The 20,243-nt window shown below is 37.2% G+C and overlaps 2 protein-coding genes and 1 pseudogene across 3 annotated transcripts in view; 1 reads left to right on the top strand and 2 right to left on the bottom strand.

The window, feature by feature from the left end:
• GIGYF2 (GRB10 interacting GYF protein 2) overlaps window positions 1-20,243 on the bottom strand; it is a 164,020-nt gene that overhangs the window by 72,853 nt on the left and 70,924 nt on the right. The gene's annotated exons all lie outside the window — the stretch shown is intronic.
• Window positions 3,138-3,232, bottom strand: LOC116269262 (annotated as a pseudogene).
• Window positions 9,654-19,723, top strand: KCNJ13 (potassium inwardly rectifying channel subfamily J member 13). Of its 2 annotated transcripts, XM_003908097.5 has the most exons (3): window positions 9,654-9,778; window positions 14,858-15,333; window positions 17,372-19,723. In XM_003908097.5, exons 2-3 carry the CDS (start codon window positions 14,874-14,876, stop codon window positions 17,992-17,994), a joined length of 1,083 nt encoding a protein of 360 aa, XP_003908146.1. In that variant the 5' UTR covers window positions 9,654-9,778; window positions 14,858-14,873; the 3' UTR covers window positions 17,995-19,723. The 2 variants fall into 2 exon arrangements, with proteins under 2 accessions (XP_003908146.1, XP_009181607.1); XM_009183343.4 differs by lacking the exon at window positions 9,654-9,778 and having other exon boundaries at window positions 14,345-15,097; window positions 17,372-17,545.

Below are 20,243 nucleotides of genomic sequence, written 5' to 3'. Positions count from 1 at the left end.
TAATACAATATAGGCATACCATAAATTGCTTTTGGACAAAATTCAAAGTTAAGCTATATCTAACTTAATATCTAAAAAGTTACATTAATGTCAAGAGAGCCTGGTACACCAAGTAAACTAAACTGCTATTTTAAAAGGACAAGATTATTCTAAATTGTGCAAACAAATTATTCAGTCACCATTCCACATGTGCTAACATATATAACTCATAACATTTATAAAATCTCACATCAAAATAGTAGGAAATCCAGAATAACATACATCGATGTCCTCAGTTTATGACAATAAAAGTTCATGTTCTCGTAATGACAAACTCAATCCTTTTAATTAATCCATACTAAAAGTGAAAAAAAAAATTGAACAACAGCATATGAAAATGAGATTCTAATTTCTGGTCATTCTGTTATATTCCATCTTTAACATATATTGAGATTCAGCATCCTGCTTGCCCATATGGTTGTTAGTCTGCTACTAAGGTATCATTCTATTGAAAGATATCTTGGAAGAATGGGAAGACATGATCTGCTGCTTTCTTATTGTGGTGGGCAGCCTCTAAGAGCTCACCAACAATCCTAGCCTGCTGATCTCTGTGGAATCCTCTACCTCTAATTATGAGCTGGACTAACAGAACGCAGCTGAAGTGATGAGATGCCACTGACAATATTAAAGAAGACTGCAGTTTCCATCTTGGACACTTTCCCTGAAGGACACTAGTTGCCATGTAGTGACACAGACCTTGTGGAGAAGCTCGCATGGCAAAGAACTGAGGCTTACCACCAGAAACATGAGTGAGTCTGGAAGTGGATGGAACCCCAGTTGAGCTTTGAGAGACTGCAGCATGGGCTGACACCTTGAGTGCAGCCTTATAAGAACCTTGGGTCAGAAACACCCAGCTAGGATAAGATGTTTCTAGATTCCCAACCCACAGAAACTGAGATAATAAATGTTTGCTGTTTTCAACCACCAGGTAAGGGTTTTATTATCTATGACCTTGCAGGATGTGTCTGGAATGTCAGAATTATATTCTGGCTTTCCTTGGTTTATTAGTCCATTTTGCATGGCTATAAAGGAATACCTGAGGCTGGGTAATTTATTTAAAAAAAAAAAAAAAAGTTTATTTGGCTCATGGTTCTGCAGGCTATACAAGCATGGCACCAGGATCTGCATGGCTTCCAGTGACACCTCAGGAAGCTGTTACTCATTGTGGAAGGTGAAGTGAGAGCAAGTATGTCACGTGGTGAGAGAGGGAACCAGAAAAATGACAGAGATCCCAGACTCTTGAACTCATTACAGTGGGGAGGGGACGAGGGATCCACCCTCATGACCCAAACACCTCCTACCAGGCCCCACCTCCAACACTGGGGATCACATTTCAACATGAGATCTGGAGGGGACAAACATCCAAATTATATCACCTGAGAAGTCATAATCTAAATCTATTGTGGCTATTATGTAATATCTGATATATCAAAAACTATATTGCAGCTTTTAGAAATTATTTTGTGTAAGTAGCTAGAACCTCAGGCACATGCCACCACACTCAGCTAATTTTAAAATTTCATTTCATTTAATTTTTGTAGAGATGGGGGTCTTGCTATGTTGTTTAGGTTGGTCTTGAACTCCTGGCCTCAAGTGATCCTTCTGCCTTGATCTCTTAGTAAATTATATAGAACGGCACTTCTGCATAATTTATTCGGTTTCTTTATCACATATTTCCAACTGTTGCCCTAAACAGGCTGTTTAAAAATGTGATCATGTTATGAGAAAATCCTATCCATTGAACTTCAGGAATGCTGAATTTCAGGGACCTAAATTTTTGAACCTTGTATGTAATTGCTACTGGTACATAAGTAAACTTTATTGACGCTACAAGTAAAAAAATAGATCTGAGGCCGGGCATGGTGGCTCACACCTGTAATTTCTGCACTTTGGGAGGCCGAAGCAGGCGGATCACCTGAGGTCAGAAGTTCAAGACCAGCCTAACCAACATGGAGAAACCCCGTCTCTACTGAAATACAAAAAAATCAGCCAGGCATGGTGTCGCACGCCTGTAATCCCAGCTACTCGGGAGGCTGAGGCAGGAGAATCACTTGAACCGGGTGGCAGAGGTTGCGTTAAGCTGAGATCGTGCCATTGCACTCCAGCCTGGGCAACAAGAGTGAAACTCTGTCTCAAACAAACACACACACACACACCTAGATCTGACTTAGTAAACTAAAAAAAAAAAAAGAAGTTATTATGTGTAAATAATCACCTAGAAACAAAATTTAAGTTCCTTTATAGAAATCTCTGAACAAGTATTGTTCAAAATGGGTTGAACCAATATTCATGTAGAATGGTTTGGAACTAGTATTCATGTAAATTCAGGCTACTTCATTCTCCACAACACCTCCACCCCCTCCTTCACAAATGAGGAAATGGGTCTTCACTAGTCAAGGTGTGCAGATAAGAACTGGAGCCAAAAAAAAAGAATAAAAAACAAAACACTTAAAAAATAAATAAATAAAAGAAACAAAAATAATAAACAAAACAAAACAAAAAATAATTGGAGCCAGAATTTGAAACCAGGTCTAATGACTCCAAATCTCATCATTCTTTCTTTGGTGTTGCTTTCCTCTTTATCTTCAAATTTTCTGCCTCAAATCCTTTTTGAAACAAGGAATGCAGAATTGGTCATTCAAACTTTATGAGCTACAGGTTTTCCAACGGTTTGAGAATCACAAGGTTGTTTTAAATTTGTTTCTCTTTTGTTAGTACAGCCACATTTTTCATCAAGCCATGTAAGTTCTGCCTCCAGGGGCCGTGCTCATTTTCATAAGGGTGAAAAGACCTTAAGAACTTTTAAATGGACTTCACTCATCTCCCCACCTCTTTAAGAAAACATTTTTTAAAAGTACACTAATCACAAATGTCAAAGAGTTTTCATAAAGCAAATACATATAATTTAACTACCATCTTAGATTTTTTAAAAAAAGATTTTAAGGAGCCTCAAAAATCTTCATGTGTCCTCCCAAATCAGCCCTTCCCAAGATAAACACTATCCTAGTATCCTAGTATCTAGCCCCAAATATTAGCTTTGTCTGCTTTTAAACTTTTTAATAAAATAGAATATTCACTTATATCTGGCTTCTTTTGCTGAACATTATGAAAGACTCATTCTCCCTGCACGGGGGCCATGCTAATCTTCTCTGTATCGTTCCGATTTTAGTGCATGTGCTGCCGAAGCAAGCACGGGAGATTCATTCTCATTGTTATAGGGAATATTTTGGTCTTTTACATTGCTGTACAGGATCTCACTGTATAAACAAACCACACTGTATTAGTCTTATTCTACTGCTTAGAGACATTTAGGTTGTTTTCTACCTTTTTGCTATCATAATAATTGTGCTTCTATGAATATTCTTGGACATGAGTTTGGTAAGTATATGTTTGGATTTCTGTTGGCTATATATTTAGCATCAAAACTGCTAGGTCGCAGTATGCTCAACTTAGTTTACTACTACTGAATATTTTTCCAAGGAAATAGTACTACCAGCCAGGCATGGTGGCTCGTGCCTGTAATCCTAGCCCTTTGGGAGGCCGAGGAGGGAGGATCACTTGAGTTTAGGAGTTTGAAACCAGGCTGGGCAACATGATGAGACCTCATCTCTATATTTACCTATAATTTTTAAAACGTAAAAAAATTTTCAGAAAGAAATAGTACTAATTCACCATTTGTTTGCTTGTTTGTTTTACTCAAACCTCTAGCAACCATTAAATGACTCACTCCTTTATAGACAAACACAATTAGAGACACAGGATTAAAAACAAAGATAAGGCTCAGACACAGCACCTGATCTCCAGGTCCATGTAACGAAGACACACAGGTAAATAAGTAACCTAATTCAGCTGACAAAATGTGTTAATATATCTCATCTGATCTTCATAATAACCACAAGAGATTAAGTCAACAATCATTAACTCTCTTGCTTCTGCAAGGACAGGGATACCTGTAAGGTGGTTTCCCAAGGCCACACAGCTGAATCATAACCAAATCAGAAACAGAACCTAGGCAGTGTTGAAACACCTAACCTATGGTTTATTTCTACACTAAATGATTCTTAACGGTTCACTCATAAATTTGACCCACCGGAAGCAGCCAGAAATTCTAGAGAAACTGAAATGGGAAGAAGGAGATCTGGGATTTAAGCATAACAAGCTAAAAGGGTAGTAGACAAATCATGCACGGTACATCTTGGGGAAAGTGTCAACATCTCTAAAAAGGGGAGACATAGAACTAAATTTGTTTTCATCTTCCCACAGAATGATTTCAAAATGTATGCTCCTGAAAAAAAAATGGTTAAGACCAACCTCTTCAATATAAAAATTTTATTCTAGAAATTATTTAGAAGGTGACTTCAAACACAGTCATAAAAACGCACATTTCCAATTACTACTACTGTAACTAAAAATTATACTGTATCTAAGCGATCCCCTAAAACATTAAAATAAATCCCTTCTAACCACATTGATTACAGATTTACTTGTGTAAATTTGGATGGGTGGGTGGGAGTGCCAAGGAGACCGTCATCTTTGTAATTTGAATTTAAAAAAATATATATGTATATGTATTCCTGATATAATTTAAAATAAATAATAGGTCAGGCATGTTGGCTCATTCCTATAATCCCAGCACTTTGGGAGGCCAAGGCGAGCAGATCACCTGAGGTCAGGAGTTTGAGACCAGCATGGCCAACATGACAAAACCCAGTTTCTACTAAAAATACTAAAAATTAGCCTGGCCTGGTAGTGTATGCCTGTAGTACCAGCTACTCAGGAGGCTGAGGCAGGAGAACCGCTTGAACCGAGGAGATGGAGGTTGCAGTGAGCCAAGACTGCACCACTGCACTCCAGCCTGGGCAACACAGCGAGACTCTGTCTCCAAAAATAATAATATAATAAAAATAAATATATGATAAATATTAGTCATTCATGGGCAGTTTAGAAGATGACCTCTAAGTTCCCTTCACGTCTAAAAATTCCAACAATTCATAGTAACGAAGACTAAACTGAGTGAGACTTACATGGCCCTTCCTCAGCATTCAAAATCAAAGGCTTCCTCCTTCTGTAACGTCAGCACCATGACTAAGTCGACTAACCAAATACTGTATTTCAGTTGACTTATTTTTAAAATCTTAACAGATTTACAAACAAGATGATTTTAAAGTAAACCGTATTGAATTATTTACAAACTCATGCCTGGACCAAATATTCCTAATCTACAGTCAATGAATGAGCTCAGGGCTGTGAAGCCTTGCACTGGAAGTGCACTCTGTGCTGGCGTGCTTTCTTCTTCTTTGAGGGAAAAGGGTCTACGGCTTTCATCAGAATTTTAAAGGTGTCTGTGACCCTCAAAAGGCAAAGAAACACAAATTTTAAATGTCTTTTTTTCCGTTCAATACAGCAAACATGACTATGAGGAAAACGTGTATTTTATGTCCTTATGTTAAAAGCAAATTGTGTAAAGGTGCTAAAATACGTATGTACTACATATATAAATAATTTCCCCAGTGGCAATAAACACTTGGTTGTTACAATCTCAGCGTATTAAGTCCAAATAGGATTCATCTAAAAATTAAATTAAATTAAAATGCAGTGTTGGTTTTTGCCTGGTCTAACTGAGTGGACTTCCTAAGGAGAAAGAGCAGTAAAAGGGCACCTGTGTGCATGTTTGACCCACGGCCAAAAACAGTGTTTATGGAAAACTTCAGATGGAGCAAAGAGGCACTCAGCCAACAAAATCTACAGCTGTGAGACTTGGAGCTTACAACTGCCCAATCTCCACAAGCAAAAGTGGAATTATGGGACAGACTTTGAAGCTTGTTTATGTACAAATTTTTTAAGGAGTGACTTTGTATTACTCTATTCAGATATATATTCTCTGATCAACACCAAAAAAATATTCTAATACCAAAGTAAACAGTGAAAGGGCATCCCACCCAAGTGTTGATATTTACCACCCTTCTCCCCTACAATTACTTATAAACAAAACTCACGGTGGCTAGGACAGAGCAGTTTAAATTCTATACCAAGAGAGTTACAACTTTCTCCCTGAGGAATAAATAACCTGCTCAGCTGGTTAATATGAGTCCTGAAAAAACAGTAGAGACTGTAGAAGCTGCAGTGTATCGGAATCTCAGAAAAAGGTCCTCAGGCCATTTGAATATGTACCATAACCCTACAGCCCTCATGCTCAGCTGTCTGCTGGTACACACCCAGAGGCTGCCTGAAATCTGTGGGAAGGCAATTAGTAGTTGGCTTGGACATGTGGAAATGGAAAGAGACTACACATCTTCAAAAGAAAGCTAAGTACACTATGTAAGCAAGAACATGGAGACCAGGGCTAAAGTTTTAAAGCTGTGAGATTACCTATTTACATAGGCCAGAAATCGCACTCCAACTGAAGATGTTATTGTTCTCAAGAAAAATGTGATACATTTATAGATATATAGTGAATTATTTCAGTCGGAAAGAAAATCAAATGTCTTTAGGGACAGAGGACTAGATTTAATATAGAATAATTTACCTGGTCTTGGAACCTTGCTTAATTTAATCATTATAATTCTGGAGACACAATCCATCAATCTATGAACAGGTATTTAGCATTTATGTTCATTCACAGAAGAAATGTTTTAGAGCCGTCTCCAATTACCTTACTGTAAAACAGCTACCAACAGAAATAACAAATTGTCTAGATGGGAAGGACCATTAGTTTTTGGGTGAAGGTGGCATATCATCTGTGCCAATATCCGTGTCATCTCAGTGAAGGAGCCCCAGGAAACACCACCCCAAAATATGCTGCTTTGGTATGCTCATTACTGCAAACTGAGAAAACTTGAGGAACAGCAAGTACAGGGAGGGGCCTTCTCTGATGCCCCCTTAACTCAAAAAATGCCTTTGTCCCCTCCCTAGAATTTCATCAATCAGGGAAGATTAACCTTATCACATAAGAGATTAAAAGGTCCAGTAACAATCTTCCTCAAGTTAATTTTTAATACCTGAAAGACTCTGTCTCAACTTGACGACTTTTGTTCATCATACACTTCCTCCCCTCATTTTCCCATAGCGTGTCAATACCTTCCCCCAGGGCCTCCATATCCCTATTCCAATGCTATAAGAACTTCAATCATCTGGTCCTTCCTCGAGTCTCATGTTTTGTGGGACTCTTGTGCATAAGCACGTAAACTGTTTTTTGTTTTGTTTTGTTTTGTTTTGAGACGGAGTCTGGCTCTGTCGCCCAGGCTGGACTGCAGTGGCCGGATCTCAGCTCACTGCAAGCTCCACGTCCCGGGTTTACGCCACTCTCCTGCCTCAGCCTCCCGAGTAGCTGGGACTACAGGCGCCCGCCACCTCGCCCGGCTAGTTTTTTGTATTTTTTAGTAGAGATGGGGTGTCACCGTGTTAGCCAGGATGGTCTCGATCTCCTGACCTCGTGATCCGCCCGTCTCGGCCTCCCGAAGTGCTGGGATTACAGGCTTGAGCCACCGCGCCCGGCCAACTGTTTTTCTTCTGTTAAGTCTACCTACTGTTGGTTTATATTTTGGACTCAATTATTCAAACCTTCAAAAGGAAGAGAGAAGGTCTTCTCTTTCCCCTACACCAGCTAATCTGGTAACTTCAACCAGAAATGACTTTAAATGCTCAGGCTATTGTAATGGGAGTGCTATGCTCCTGAGTGGGCACTTCAGAGCTGGTCTATAATATTCACAGTTAGCAGTTAGGAATCACTGTTTATAGACCATAGCAAGACTTTCAAATTGTAGAAATCCAGAAATCAGAAAGCTTCACTTAAAGACATTTCCTTCTTAATTGAAGATCATTTTGCCAAATCATTTTTGTCTCAATATATTGAAACCAAGTATACTATGTAAAAAGACTTTTAAGTTTAATAAAATCCTTATCTGTCTTGCCCACTATAATGTGTATTCTCAGGCCAGGTGAAGTGGCTCATGCCTGTAATCCCAGGACTTTGGGAGGCTGCACTGAGAGAACAGCTTGAGCCCAGGAGTTCAAGACCAGCCTAGACAACACAGCAAGACCCTGCCTCTACAAAAAATAAAAAAGTAGCCAGATGTGGTGGCATTCCTACAGGGGTGGGGGATTAGGTGGGAGGATCACTTGAGTCTGGGAGGTCGAGGCTGCAGTGAGCGGTGATCACACCACTGCACTCCAGCCTGGGTGACACAGCAAGACTCTATGTCTAAAAAAATGAAAATAAAAAATATATAATGTATATTCAAAACACATGACAGATACACTCAAGTGCTTCTGCTTCCTATAAACAGGATTATGCTATACTTGTTCTAGTATTTTTTTGTTGTGTTGTTCTGTTTTTCTTCAATTAGTTAGCTGGGAATTGATATACATTATAATTCCTACCAGTGCAAGCAGGGAATGAGCATCACACCACAAATCCCTTCTTTATACTTTACCTTCCCTAGTTCTGAAGGTCAGTATTTCTAAATGCTGTGTCTGAACTTGTGTTGAAGTATTTGGTATTAATAAAACAAAGAAGGAATTAATATATTTTTTAAATTGGGGGGGGCGGGACGGAGAGGATTCTACAAAGGCGGATTTCACTTTCTAAGTAGCATTATATTAGTCTACATTAATAATTTTCCCAGCAGGCCTTCCAAGATTTTACTTTGAACAATCACAGTCTTTGTTTCTCAGATCCTCTTACATGTGATCTGAGGTCTGGTCAAAGTTTTAAAATCAGCAGCTAACGCAGGAGGAGAAAAGTACTGTTCACTAAGGCATTGCACAAAGCCATACCACAGCACGTTTCAGGATTCCGACAAGCTGGATCACATTTTCCAGCTAAACGCTATTTCAGTGTTGTGTTAACATTTTCTGTACATTGTACACTATGTTTTATTAATACTATACTTCATCACACTGATCAGGGAAACATCTCCTAAACATCACTAAAATAAGCCTTAAGAAAATTCTTCAGTTCTTTCACACAGGTGTGTATTTTTTAAAGTGTCAGGTGCAGAACAATTAATTTTATTCCTATTCAAGGTCTTTGCATACAGCCTTAAAAAAAAAAAAAAAGTTTGTTTCCTAGCCAAAAAAATAAAAGATTTCAGATAACTAAATTATCTATATTACTAGTTCTGGAACTAATGGTAGCCATTCTGATGACACATGAGAAGAAAACTAAGAACATCAATGCATTAATTTATGCCAATAAGTCTTTATCCAAATAAATCTTCCCCAAACCCATGGTGGAAAAAAAAGAAAAAAGATTAGTAAAGGAAGTATCTCACACTTCAACATGCTATATAAGGAAAGACGGCTGAAAATAAATCTTGCAGGGAATTTCATCCCTTTGAACTTTCAAATAAACTCTTAAGTAAGATTATGCAAACTTACTAAAGACCGGTCCTGATTAGAGGGAAAAAATGCACCCCTTCTCCAAGTCAGTTCTGGAGGCTTTCTCCAGAGTTGTTAAGGTTTGTGTTGGGTAAAGAAAGACCTCCTAACAAACCAGCATTCTTTTCCACATGATCAGAGCTAATTGGCCCCCCTGCAGGCTAAGTGACCAATCACATCAACTTCAGCTGAAACCAGCCCCCACAACATTATAAACACAGGAATGTAAGCTGTAAAATCAGTCCAAGAAGAGAACCTACAAACTAGACTTGTAGATTAAAATTATCTGATCAAAAAGGCAGACTCTATAAATTTCCTTAAGACCTACCTTGGCATAAAGGCTGACCCAGCAAAAGAACTGGTGAGTACATGCAATAATATCCACTCTTATTTCTTTCCTTATGGGAAACAGGGAAAGAAACTGACTGGCGAATAGGAACAGAGCTAGATTACTTCCAATAGATTTTTAAAACAAGGACATTATCTATAGAGTAGTATAGTAAGATTTCTATATTCTTTTTCCTTAAATTTTAAAAATGGAATAACAGCCATATTGAATGCATTACTAGATATTTTCTTCTTAACTGTTTTAAGTGTACACTATTTTCTATTATAATATACCAGTAGAGGATAAAGGCCTTAGAAAAAAAAAAATTCAGTGGCTTGAGAAAAAGTCTTTTTCTTTTGGAAGGAATTCCAAAAACTCAAAATGAGCATAAAAAAACAAATGCCAAAAGAATAAGCCACTTTGTTTTTATTTCTTTAATCTAAGAAGAAAGTGATGAGTGTCCTAATTGTAAGTTTTTAAGCATGGAATTATTGCTGAAATTAGTAGATACTTCTGCAATTAAGAAAGTAAAATAGAATCTCTGAGCTTATATAATAGGGTTAGAACTCATAGTGTTTGCCCTAATTATGGAGGGCAGAAGAAATCATCATAAGACTTTCAATATCAAGTATTTACACAAGAAGCGAACAAATACATAGTAATACCATGTTCATTTAATGTTTGTTAGTTATAGCCTTTATCTTGGCTCCTTAGTATGAACTATACTATTTGATATCATGGCAACAGAAAAGACATAATTGTAAGTGCTACAACCCAATGAGTAGAATGAATTTTGATGATCAATTAAGCTGCCTATCATTTTTTAATAGGTACTATTTTTCCTCCAAATAATTTATAAATGGGGAAATATTTTACAGCCCACACACGGCAATAGAAGCAAACCTTCCCAACCTTCCACTCCACTTTCTATTGGGATCAGTTGATGAGACTTAAATATCAGGTAACAATAATATAATTTTTTAAACTATACAAGCAGACATCAAGCTATACAGAAATAAAAGAAATCATATAGGAAACTTGTATCCGTTGTAGGAAGTGGAAATATGTTTGTTTACATAAGTCTGTAGAGCTTTAAGAAATCTTATTACCATAATTCCCTCTTTTTTCACTTTCTTTGTTTTAATCTAAGGATGCCAGGCAAAGGGGATTGAGTGGTTTGCCCAAAATAACACAGCTATGTAACCAACAGTGCCAGCTATGTAACCAACAGTGCCAGAGCCTGAAGGCCATATCCCCTTATCCTGCGTTCTCTACACTAAACCACACTGACTGTAGGAGTCCACAGAAGTTATTCAGGGTAATTGGTTAAGTGGGAATTAGAAATCAATCTTCCTTCTCTATACTACTCCACTTGCCAGCACAATCCAAATCAAATCCAGCAGTCTTAGGTTAAAAAAAAAAAAAAAATGCTGCTTAACTATTCTGATTATTAGCCTTTTGACTTCCCTGTTCACAGGTTTTTCCATGTATTTAGTTGCAAGAGAAAAATAAAATAAAATTATAAAGAGCCTAGAGTAAGAGTGCTACAAAAGTTGTAGGTAAGAAGTAACAACAGTCCTGAAAAGGCCCAAATGAGAATGATGAATTTTGTTAGTTATAGTCTACACAGAAACGCTCTCTCTAAGCAAGGAATTTTAGAACTTTCATAAAGTAGGTTGAAAATAAAAAAGAATCATGGAGCTTTATCTTCCTCAAGCTTTTGTGAAACACTAAGCATTTCGCAGCATTCAGTAGGAGAGTAACTCCACATGTGGAACAAGCACCAGTGTCCAGGAGCATGAGGGGCATTTTCACACAGACAGGAAGCAACAACAGTGGAGAATGACAAAGTTGTTCACCCACCATTCTGAAGGCAACCAAATATCCTTTCATTGTTATATCCTTCTTCCAAGTGTCAAAATCTTTTATTATGTCATCACAATTTTATTTATGACAGCATTATACTTCTAAAATTGTCTTCTCATCTGGCAAAATATAAACTTGGCAATGTTATGTCATAACTCTCCTCTCTACATTGCTTTAATTTTACTGATGTGCAAAACACAACTAGACTATCTAATAATTCAGACTGTAATAATCTTCAAGTCTTGAAAGAAGTCTTTCCTCACTGAAAATCTATTTTTAACCTACAAATAACAGGTCTGAACCTAACCAACATTACTGAAGAACAAATATTCTGGAGTGGCTCTTGAACAAAACTAATCAAATGAAACAGTATTATTTACAAAAGCTAAGCAGGGTCAAATGTCTGTTTTGGAGGCAATATGGCACTAACTCTGAACTCAGAATATATGGGATTCATCTCCACCATTTACTACCTCATTTTCCTTCTTTTTTTTTTTTTTTTAGAGACAGGGTCTCGCTATGTTGGCCAGATTGGTCTTGAATTCCCAACGTCAAGCAATCCTCCCACCTTAGCCTCCCAAAGTGCTAGCATTACAGGCATGAGCCACCATGCCTGGTTCCTCACTTTCATTATCTGTAAAATGGGACTACCAGTGGTACTTATTCTACTACTGTGAAACCCAAGACACATTTTTTTTTTCTTTAAAGAGAGACAAAGTCTCACTACGTTGCCTAGGCTGGTCTCAAACTCCTGGACTCAAGCAATCCTCCTGTCTTGGTCTCCCAAAGTGCTGCGAGCCAGACACATTTTTAATAACAATAAAGCAACTAATACTTTACTGAGAGCTTACTCTGCGCCAGACACTGGCCACTGGCTTCACATCAGTTTGTACATATGAAGTATTTGGTATGACTCCTGGCACATGCTAAACAATATATATATTAGCTAATATTATTAATCATTACTATCATAAGAATCATGAATAAAGTTAACAATGGTTTAATATAGATACTTGAGACAGTTATAGGGGCAACAAAGGCATCTACTAAAGGTGCTAGAAATTTGGCTGTCAAAGACTATCTTGAGAATGCAATACCGATCATTTGTGGAAAGACTTATTTCACCAAACGCTTCCTGTAGTTAAAAAAAAAAATAACTGGCTTTGAAGTTAGCTAAACTTGAACCATCCAAATAATCCAAAGCTCCAATTTGCCTTGTGTAAATTTCTTTTATCTGTCTGGGCACCAGTGACTTCATCTGAAAATGGGAACAATAGCTATCTAGTTGAGATACCAAAGAATTAAGAGATAATACAGTATGAAAGCAGTTATCACAGTGCCTATGAAGATTTTGTTGTTGTTGTTTCCAAAGCATAGAGATCAGGTTAGATTATTTAAAAATAATCCAACAAAATAAGGGTCATTAAGTAGCTATGCCAAGAAAAAATAATACACTAAAAGATTATGACATCTTGTTAGGGTCATAAGCTATAAAACATTAAAATAATGCACTAAGACTTTTTAAAGTCTATCATATGAAACTGAAATCGCCATCTAATCTAAATAAATAAATCATCCCAGTGTTTCATCAGCTCAAATCTGAAGAAAATACAAGAAAATGTCTCTAGCTAATCACCAATAAATGTTAAGTTACCTCAGAGCAAAAGAAGAAAGTTGTATATACCCAGCTGGCCAATATCCAATTCCAACAACACAGAAAGGCAGCCTCTAAAGCCCCAAAGTCCCTAGATACAGGAACTAGGAAACCCAAGCAACAACCTAGTTCCACACATTTGTAGTGCCCTTCCTAAGCCCCATTAAAAGGCAGGAAGTGGGTATGCAGCACTCTCAAGGGTATCTACCTCTGAAGGAAGAAGCAAAGGAGAGTCAAATATAAACTCATAGTCCTGGATTGTAGCAAAGAAGAGAGGCTCACTCAAGGGAAGCAAAGCTGCATTTCCTGTTCTGTTCCTGATAACTGCTACACTGAAGTCTTAAGACACCTTTCTTATACGCAAGGATGATTCCAAGGAAGGCATACGTTAGATTTCTACTCACCACCTTGAGAAAAGGATAACCACCGCTGAAAACTGTTTGCAGTACAAAATTAATTATACTAATTTTATCTTTTTAAAATTCTTATTTAACCCCTTAATGATTATTTTAGTTCATTAAACTCTTAAAACTTTTTCTTCTGGTTTACTTACCTTTAAAGCTAATGCTATCTAGAAATGTCTACCTGGAATTTCTTATTTTGCCAAGAAAACAATTCTCTTTCTACCCCACAATCTAATCAGAGCCTAGAATATGCAAAAAGACAGCAATCTATCATCCAGGACAGAAAGAATCCACGAACATGGTTGCAAAATGACAAAAACAAATAAAGCCTAATCATAAAACTATAAACAAGGCCAGGTGTGGTAGCTCAACCTTGTAATCCCAGCGCTTTGGAAGGCTGAAGTGGGAGGAAGGCTTGAGAACAGGAGTTCAAGATTAGCCTAGGCAATATATTGAGACCCAGTACCAACAAAAATTAAAATTTTAAAAATTAGCCGAGGTTACAGTGAGCTATGATTGTGCCACTGCACTCCAGCCTAGGAGACAGAGCAAGACTCTGCCTCTAAAAATACAAATCAATAAATCAAACTCTGAATAGGCTAATTATAAGGCATACATTACAACCACAGACCTCTAAACGCTTACCACAAATGCAAGCCTTGTCCTAGCACTAAATTTGGCTTCAAAAGATTTGCAGATAGTTTAAAAATAAGCTTCCAAATGACTTCCAATTATTTACACAGAAGAACACTTACATATTTAAACATACCCCTTTTAATTATGAATAATGCATAATTATAAATTAACTATGAAATGCCAGTCTTTACACATAATATTTGGTCAAATCAATAAATGCCTGACACCTGGACTTGTGCAAGGAGGACACAGGGGTATATAATCTCTACCCACAGGAATTTTAAAATATACTTAGAAAATGTTTAAATGTTAAACAATGTCTTAACAGTCATTCAAAGAAACAATGGAAGAGATATTTTAAGGTAACACACAATTAGCTCCCAAATGAATGACTTAGTAAATGCCCCCTTACATAAAGAGAAAAGCGAGAGAGTTGGCAAAGTTGTGGTTAGAGAAGCACTCCCAAGAAAGCAGAAAGTGCATGAGGTCTCCAAATTCACAAACATTAACTGTAAAACAGTTAAGAGCTTACTAATTTACTCTTGATTTCAGAGAAATACAGCCTGAAATGGACAGCAGTAATTGCAAAGTTATTGCTCCCCTCCTAAGTCAAAGATACCAGAGGATGGTCACCAAGGATGGCCACAGCACACTTCAAATGGACGGCGCTCAAAGAGGTCTTGCATATCTTCGAGATGCTTGGGGAATCCTAATGGACATGCGCTGGCGCTGGATGATGTTGGTCTTTTCTGCTTCTTTTGTTGTCCACTGGCTTGTCTTTGCAGTGCTCTGGTATGTTCTAGCTGAGATGAATGGTGATCTGGAACTAGATCATGATGCCCCACCTGAAAACCACACTATCTGTGTCAAGTATATCACCAGTTTCACAGCTGCATTCTCCTTCTCCCTGGAGACACAACTCACAATTGGTTATGGTACCATGTTCCCCAGTGGTGACTGTCCAAGTGCAATCGCCTTACTTGCCATACAAATGCTCCTAGGCCTCATGCTAGAGGCTTTTATCACAGGTAATTTTGTCTTTGTTCTTAAAAAAAAAAAAAAAAAATTACAGGTGTTTGGAAAGGGTATAGTCAGTTATAAGTAATACTGTTACAGAATAATTTATCTATATTAATAGCAGGTAACGTCTAAGATAGAAAAGAAACAGTTTAGAGCCAAAAAAAATAGGAGAAATGCATTAGGAACCTGTCTCAACGCCGAAATTTTACTTACTGGAACTACTTAAGAAAAAAGAGATCAGTATGACACTAAACTGCAGACATATCCTACATTAAAAAAAATTAACAAAAGGTTTAAAAGGTTTTCACTGAAGCTAATCATGTTGTCAAACAAATGAATAAATACATTCAATACATATTTTGACAGTCATTTTACCTAACATAGGAATTTGTTTTTTTTTCCTTCACTGGGCTAGAATTCCCTCCTATGAGTTCATCTTTTCAACATTTACTTCATGCCAGTGAGCCCAGAACACCACAGTCAGCATTATATGTTAGAGAACAAGTTACGTACACACATTCTTAGCAAAATGCACTGGAAATATGTCCACAAAGATTATGAAATTTTGCTCATGAACACAGAAAACTCTTTCCTTTAAAGAAGGACTAGTGCCCCTTTTATGTGACATACATACTTTTAAAAGAAAACTTGGCTTTAATATACTATTCAATAATAATCTGAGAAGGTAAGCATTGGGCCGTATGCAGAATGATCTGGAATGAAATCCCAATGTGCTACCAACCAGCTCTATAACCCGCAAATCACAAACTTCTACAACAAGAGTTCCTACACTGGGTCAGTTCTTTGGATACAATTAAGGGGGTTTATAAACTTAGATGGGAAAAACTTATATCTCTTGGCACAAACCACTAATTGAAACTTGGCATTTCCTACAGGCAACAAAAAACAGTATCATCAGCAGTATTACTAGCTTTGATTCAAACAGAAATCATAAATATTTTGTCATATCAAACCAGAATACTTCAAAATCACAGTAATAAACCCACCACTAGACTGTTATTTAATGTATCAGTAAGGTACATATGGTACTATAGTATCATTTCTTAAATGTTCAACTGAATTTCAATAATTTGGTTTCTTTTATATTGTAAGCACTTAAAACGTAATTCTGATAAGTACTTACTTCTCAGACCTTACCAACAGCCTGTCAACAAAATCTGTGGCACAAAACTGATTAAGAAACTCTTATCTATAGTTTAGGGCACAAGGAAGATACACCTGAAAGGTGCACTGAAATTACCTGATAGTCAGTCCTCCCTTGCCCCAGAAAAGGTACGTTTCAAAGTTTAAAAATTCTTCAAAGTATCCCTCTTTTTTTTTTTTTTTTTGAGATGGAGTCTTGCTCTGTTGCCCAGGCTGGAGTGCAGCTGTACAGTACAAACTTGGCTCTCTGCAATCTCCTGCCTCAGCCTCCTGAGTAGCTGGATTACAGGCATGCGCCACCAGACCCAGCTAATTTTTGTATTATTAGTAGAGAGAGGGTTTCATCATGTTGGCCAGGCTGGTCTCAAACTCCTGACCTCAAGTGACCCGCCCGCCTCAGCCTCCCAAAGTGCTGGGATTACAGGCGTTAGCCACCGTGCCCAGCCAAAACATCATTCATTCTACTGGTCCCCTCTCCATCCCAAATCTTTCTACTCTGAACCTAGTCTCTACTTCAACTTAATCTGGCTGTAGCCAAGTTGCATTTATTTTCTATTACTTTTTCTTAAGCACGGGCAGGAATATAGGAAGTGACCACTTCTTTGACTTGGTAAGACACTAGAGGACGAAGTTTTACATTTCTCTGTAACAAAATCATTTTGCTTATTCATTTTGAAATCATGGTTTTTAAACAGAAATATACTTTGAAAAATGCTTCATGCAAATAAGACTAACCAAATTAACAATGACTTCAATTCCTGACTCACTGAAAGGCATGGCACCAAGAAATGTGTAAATAGTTGATATACCCTTCTCATTCAGAAAAAGTATTGATGTTTAAAGTCTTCATGCTAAAAAAAAATTCAATAATTTCTTATTTAGGTGCCTTTGTGGCGAAGATTGCCCGGCCAAAAAATCGAGCTTTCTCAATTCGCTTTACTGACACGGCAGTAGTAGCTCACATAGATGGCAAACCTAATCTTATCTTCCAAGTGGCCAACACCCGACCTAGCCCTCTAACCAGTGTCCGGGTCTCAGCTATACTCTATCAGGAAAGAGAAAATGGCAAACTCTACCAGACCAGTGTAGATTTCCACCTTGATGGCATCAGTTCTGAGGAATGTCCATTCTTTATCTTTCCACTAACCTATTATCACTCCATTACACCATCAAGTCCTCTGGCTACTCTGCTCCAGCATGAAAATCCTTCCCACTTTGAATTAGTTGTATTCCTTTCAGCAATGCAGGAGGGTACTGGAGAAATATGCCAAAGGAGGACATCCTACCTACCCTCTGAGATCATGTTACATCACTGTTTTGCATCTCTGTTGACCCGAGGTTCCAAAGGTGAATATCAAATCAAGATGGAGAATTTTGACAAGACTGTCCCTGAATTTCCAACTCCTCTGGTTTCTAAAAGCCCAAACAGGACTGACCTGGATATCCGCATCAATGGACAAAGCATTGACAATTTTCAGATCTCTGAGACAGGACTGACAGAATAAGACTTATCCATTTTTTAATGTATTAAATACACCCAGCCAGTTATGCAGCTACTTTTTCTTCACTGTATCTTATGTTTTCTTTTTTCAATGCTAATTACAGCTCTCTGATTACATCATGGTAATCATGCCTACGCCCACATAAAAATGGCTGAGCTAACAATACACATTCTGGAAATATAACACTGTATTACAAAGTTTGTTACCTGCTGAAATCAATGTAACTCAACTTGACAGACACTTATACAGAAATGTTGCTGGTGAATTTATAAGAATGTGATATGATACTAGTAATGAAGGCAAAATGGACAGTGAAGTTTAACACAACTGAACTCCAAGAAAATCAACCATTAATCTCTCATTTTCATCTGCAAATTGAAGCAACAGTTTAGTTTCAAACCTAGCTCCCTGGGTGGAATGATGACTTCACTATACTTAGTGAATATCCTTTAAAAGCTGGGATTTTTTCAAGACAACAAAGATCATTCATTTGGTTCTTTATACTATGAAACTTGAGTAAGTATTACCTCCTTAATTTTTAATAACTAAGAACAAAAATTAACGAGAAAAGCAACAAAGTACAGATTTATATATAAACCTAAAAGCATTTCAACATGACACCCAAACACATACATATGTTCATATATTTGTGGCAAAAGGTGATCAGATTAGCTCCAGCCCAAATGGAATCTGCAGGGTGGTATTTTGCATTGCAAGGAGATGCAAAATTTTATTTACTTTAAAATTGTCCTCATAATAATCAAACAGTGATTCATCTAAATGACTTCTAGCAACCTAAGTAAAAACATTCCCCTCCTATGTATGATTGATTTGATCATATAAAACACCATGAAGGCTCTAATTCATAAATACAAAAATATATTTAAGTCTTTATAGATATAAAGCTTTACTTAGATATAACTTCAGTGAGTAGGGAAAAAAAATCTACAGTAGATAAAGCAAAAGATAATTAGGCAACAAAGCATTTTCAAACCCAAATTCCTGTTTCCAACTTCAAATAGTTTTTTCTATAAACACAAAATGAGTGTTTACTCACCAGTAGGAGGTTGGACTAGATGAACTCTATTATTTCTTTCTAAATCTAATAATCCATAAAAATTATGCTTCCTGTTTCATTTTTTATTTTATCTATGCTAAAACGAGCCCTTTCCCTTATGTCCAGTTTAAAATGATCATTTGCATGATTTTCATTTCAATAAAAAAACAGAAACTGTCCTTAAACAAAACAAAAACCAAAAGTCACCCTATCAGGTTTCAAACAGATTTGTGGCTGTTCTTTTCTGAAATTTCCCTTATTCAGGTTTCTGTGGGAAAAATGAAAGATTAACCTTCCCCACTGGTGATGACCTAGGCAGGAATCATCTCTCGAAATAAATACTAGCTGAGTAAAGGCAAGCAGGTGTGAAGAGCAGGGCTCAGCAGCAAGTCACATTTTTCTACTATTTGACCGAAAGGAAAAGAAAATAAAGAAGAACTCTGGAGTGGTCTAAGACTGATAATAGCAGAAGAATATCAAGAACACAGAAACTTAATTATTGTGAGCTTTTGCTGTTTGAAAATCTTAGACATTCATTCTTAAGTAGAAATCAGACCAACAGATTTTCCCAACCCAAGACTACTGTAACACATAAAGACAGCAAGAATTCTTATTTCTATAATAAATTAACAAGATTCACCTAATCTGTGAAAATAAAGTAGTATTGAAGACTTACATGGTATGTTTTTTCCTAAAGGGACTACATCACTTACACAGATCACACTCTGGCTAGTTAAGTGAAGCTGCCCAGGGTGACATAAGTGAATGAGTAAAACCTGGGATCTAAGGTTCCATTCAAGTCAAATGAGTTTCGTATTATACTTAGTGTTTACACATAAATTTGGCATTTGAAAGCTAAATATGACTTCCCCTACACATGCCAAAAAAAACTATTGGTAAACTACTGTTATTTAATAAACATTTTATAAATCTATAAGAAACACGATCCAAAACTTTTTTGCAGGAGATAGAAAGCTACTGGGAGGACTGTTCGTTGTTTCTTTCACTTATTTCAAATCATAGTTTCTAGGTTAAGGATTAGGTTTTCTATAGAAAGACCATTATCCTCTGAGGAAAATGAAGTAAAAGGAAAAAGGCGGGAAATTACTGGGAGGTAGGAATGGCTGCTCTGTCTTCCTGGATGTGCAGCTCACTAACCTGGATCATCTGGGAGCTTGGTCATGGAGTCTTGCAT

The sequence above is a fragment of the Papio anubis genome, chromosome 10 (genome assembly GCF_008728515.1).
Source record: "Papio anubis isolate 15944 chromosome 10, Panubis1.0, whole genome shotgun sequence".
NCBI lineage: Eukaryota > Metazoa > Chordata > Mammalia > Primates > Cercopithecidae > Papio > Papio anubis.
Note: the sequence above shows the minus strand (reverse complement) of the source record. Positions and strands in the feature narration are given on the sequence as shown.

Bases quoted from the DNA above. Each gene is read 5' to 3' on its own strand.
- KCNJ13 (XM_003908097.5), top strand. From the start codon at position 14,874: ATGGACAGCAGTAATTGCAAAGTTATTGCTCCCCTCCTAAGTCAAAGA. The intron at 15,334-17,371 runs GTAATTTTGTCT...TTTCTTATTTAG, and splicing joins GCTAGAGGCTTTTATCACAG to GTGCCTTTGTGGCGAAGATT.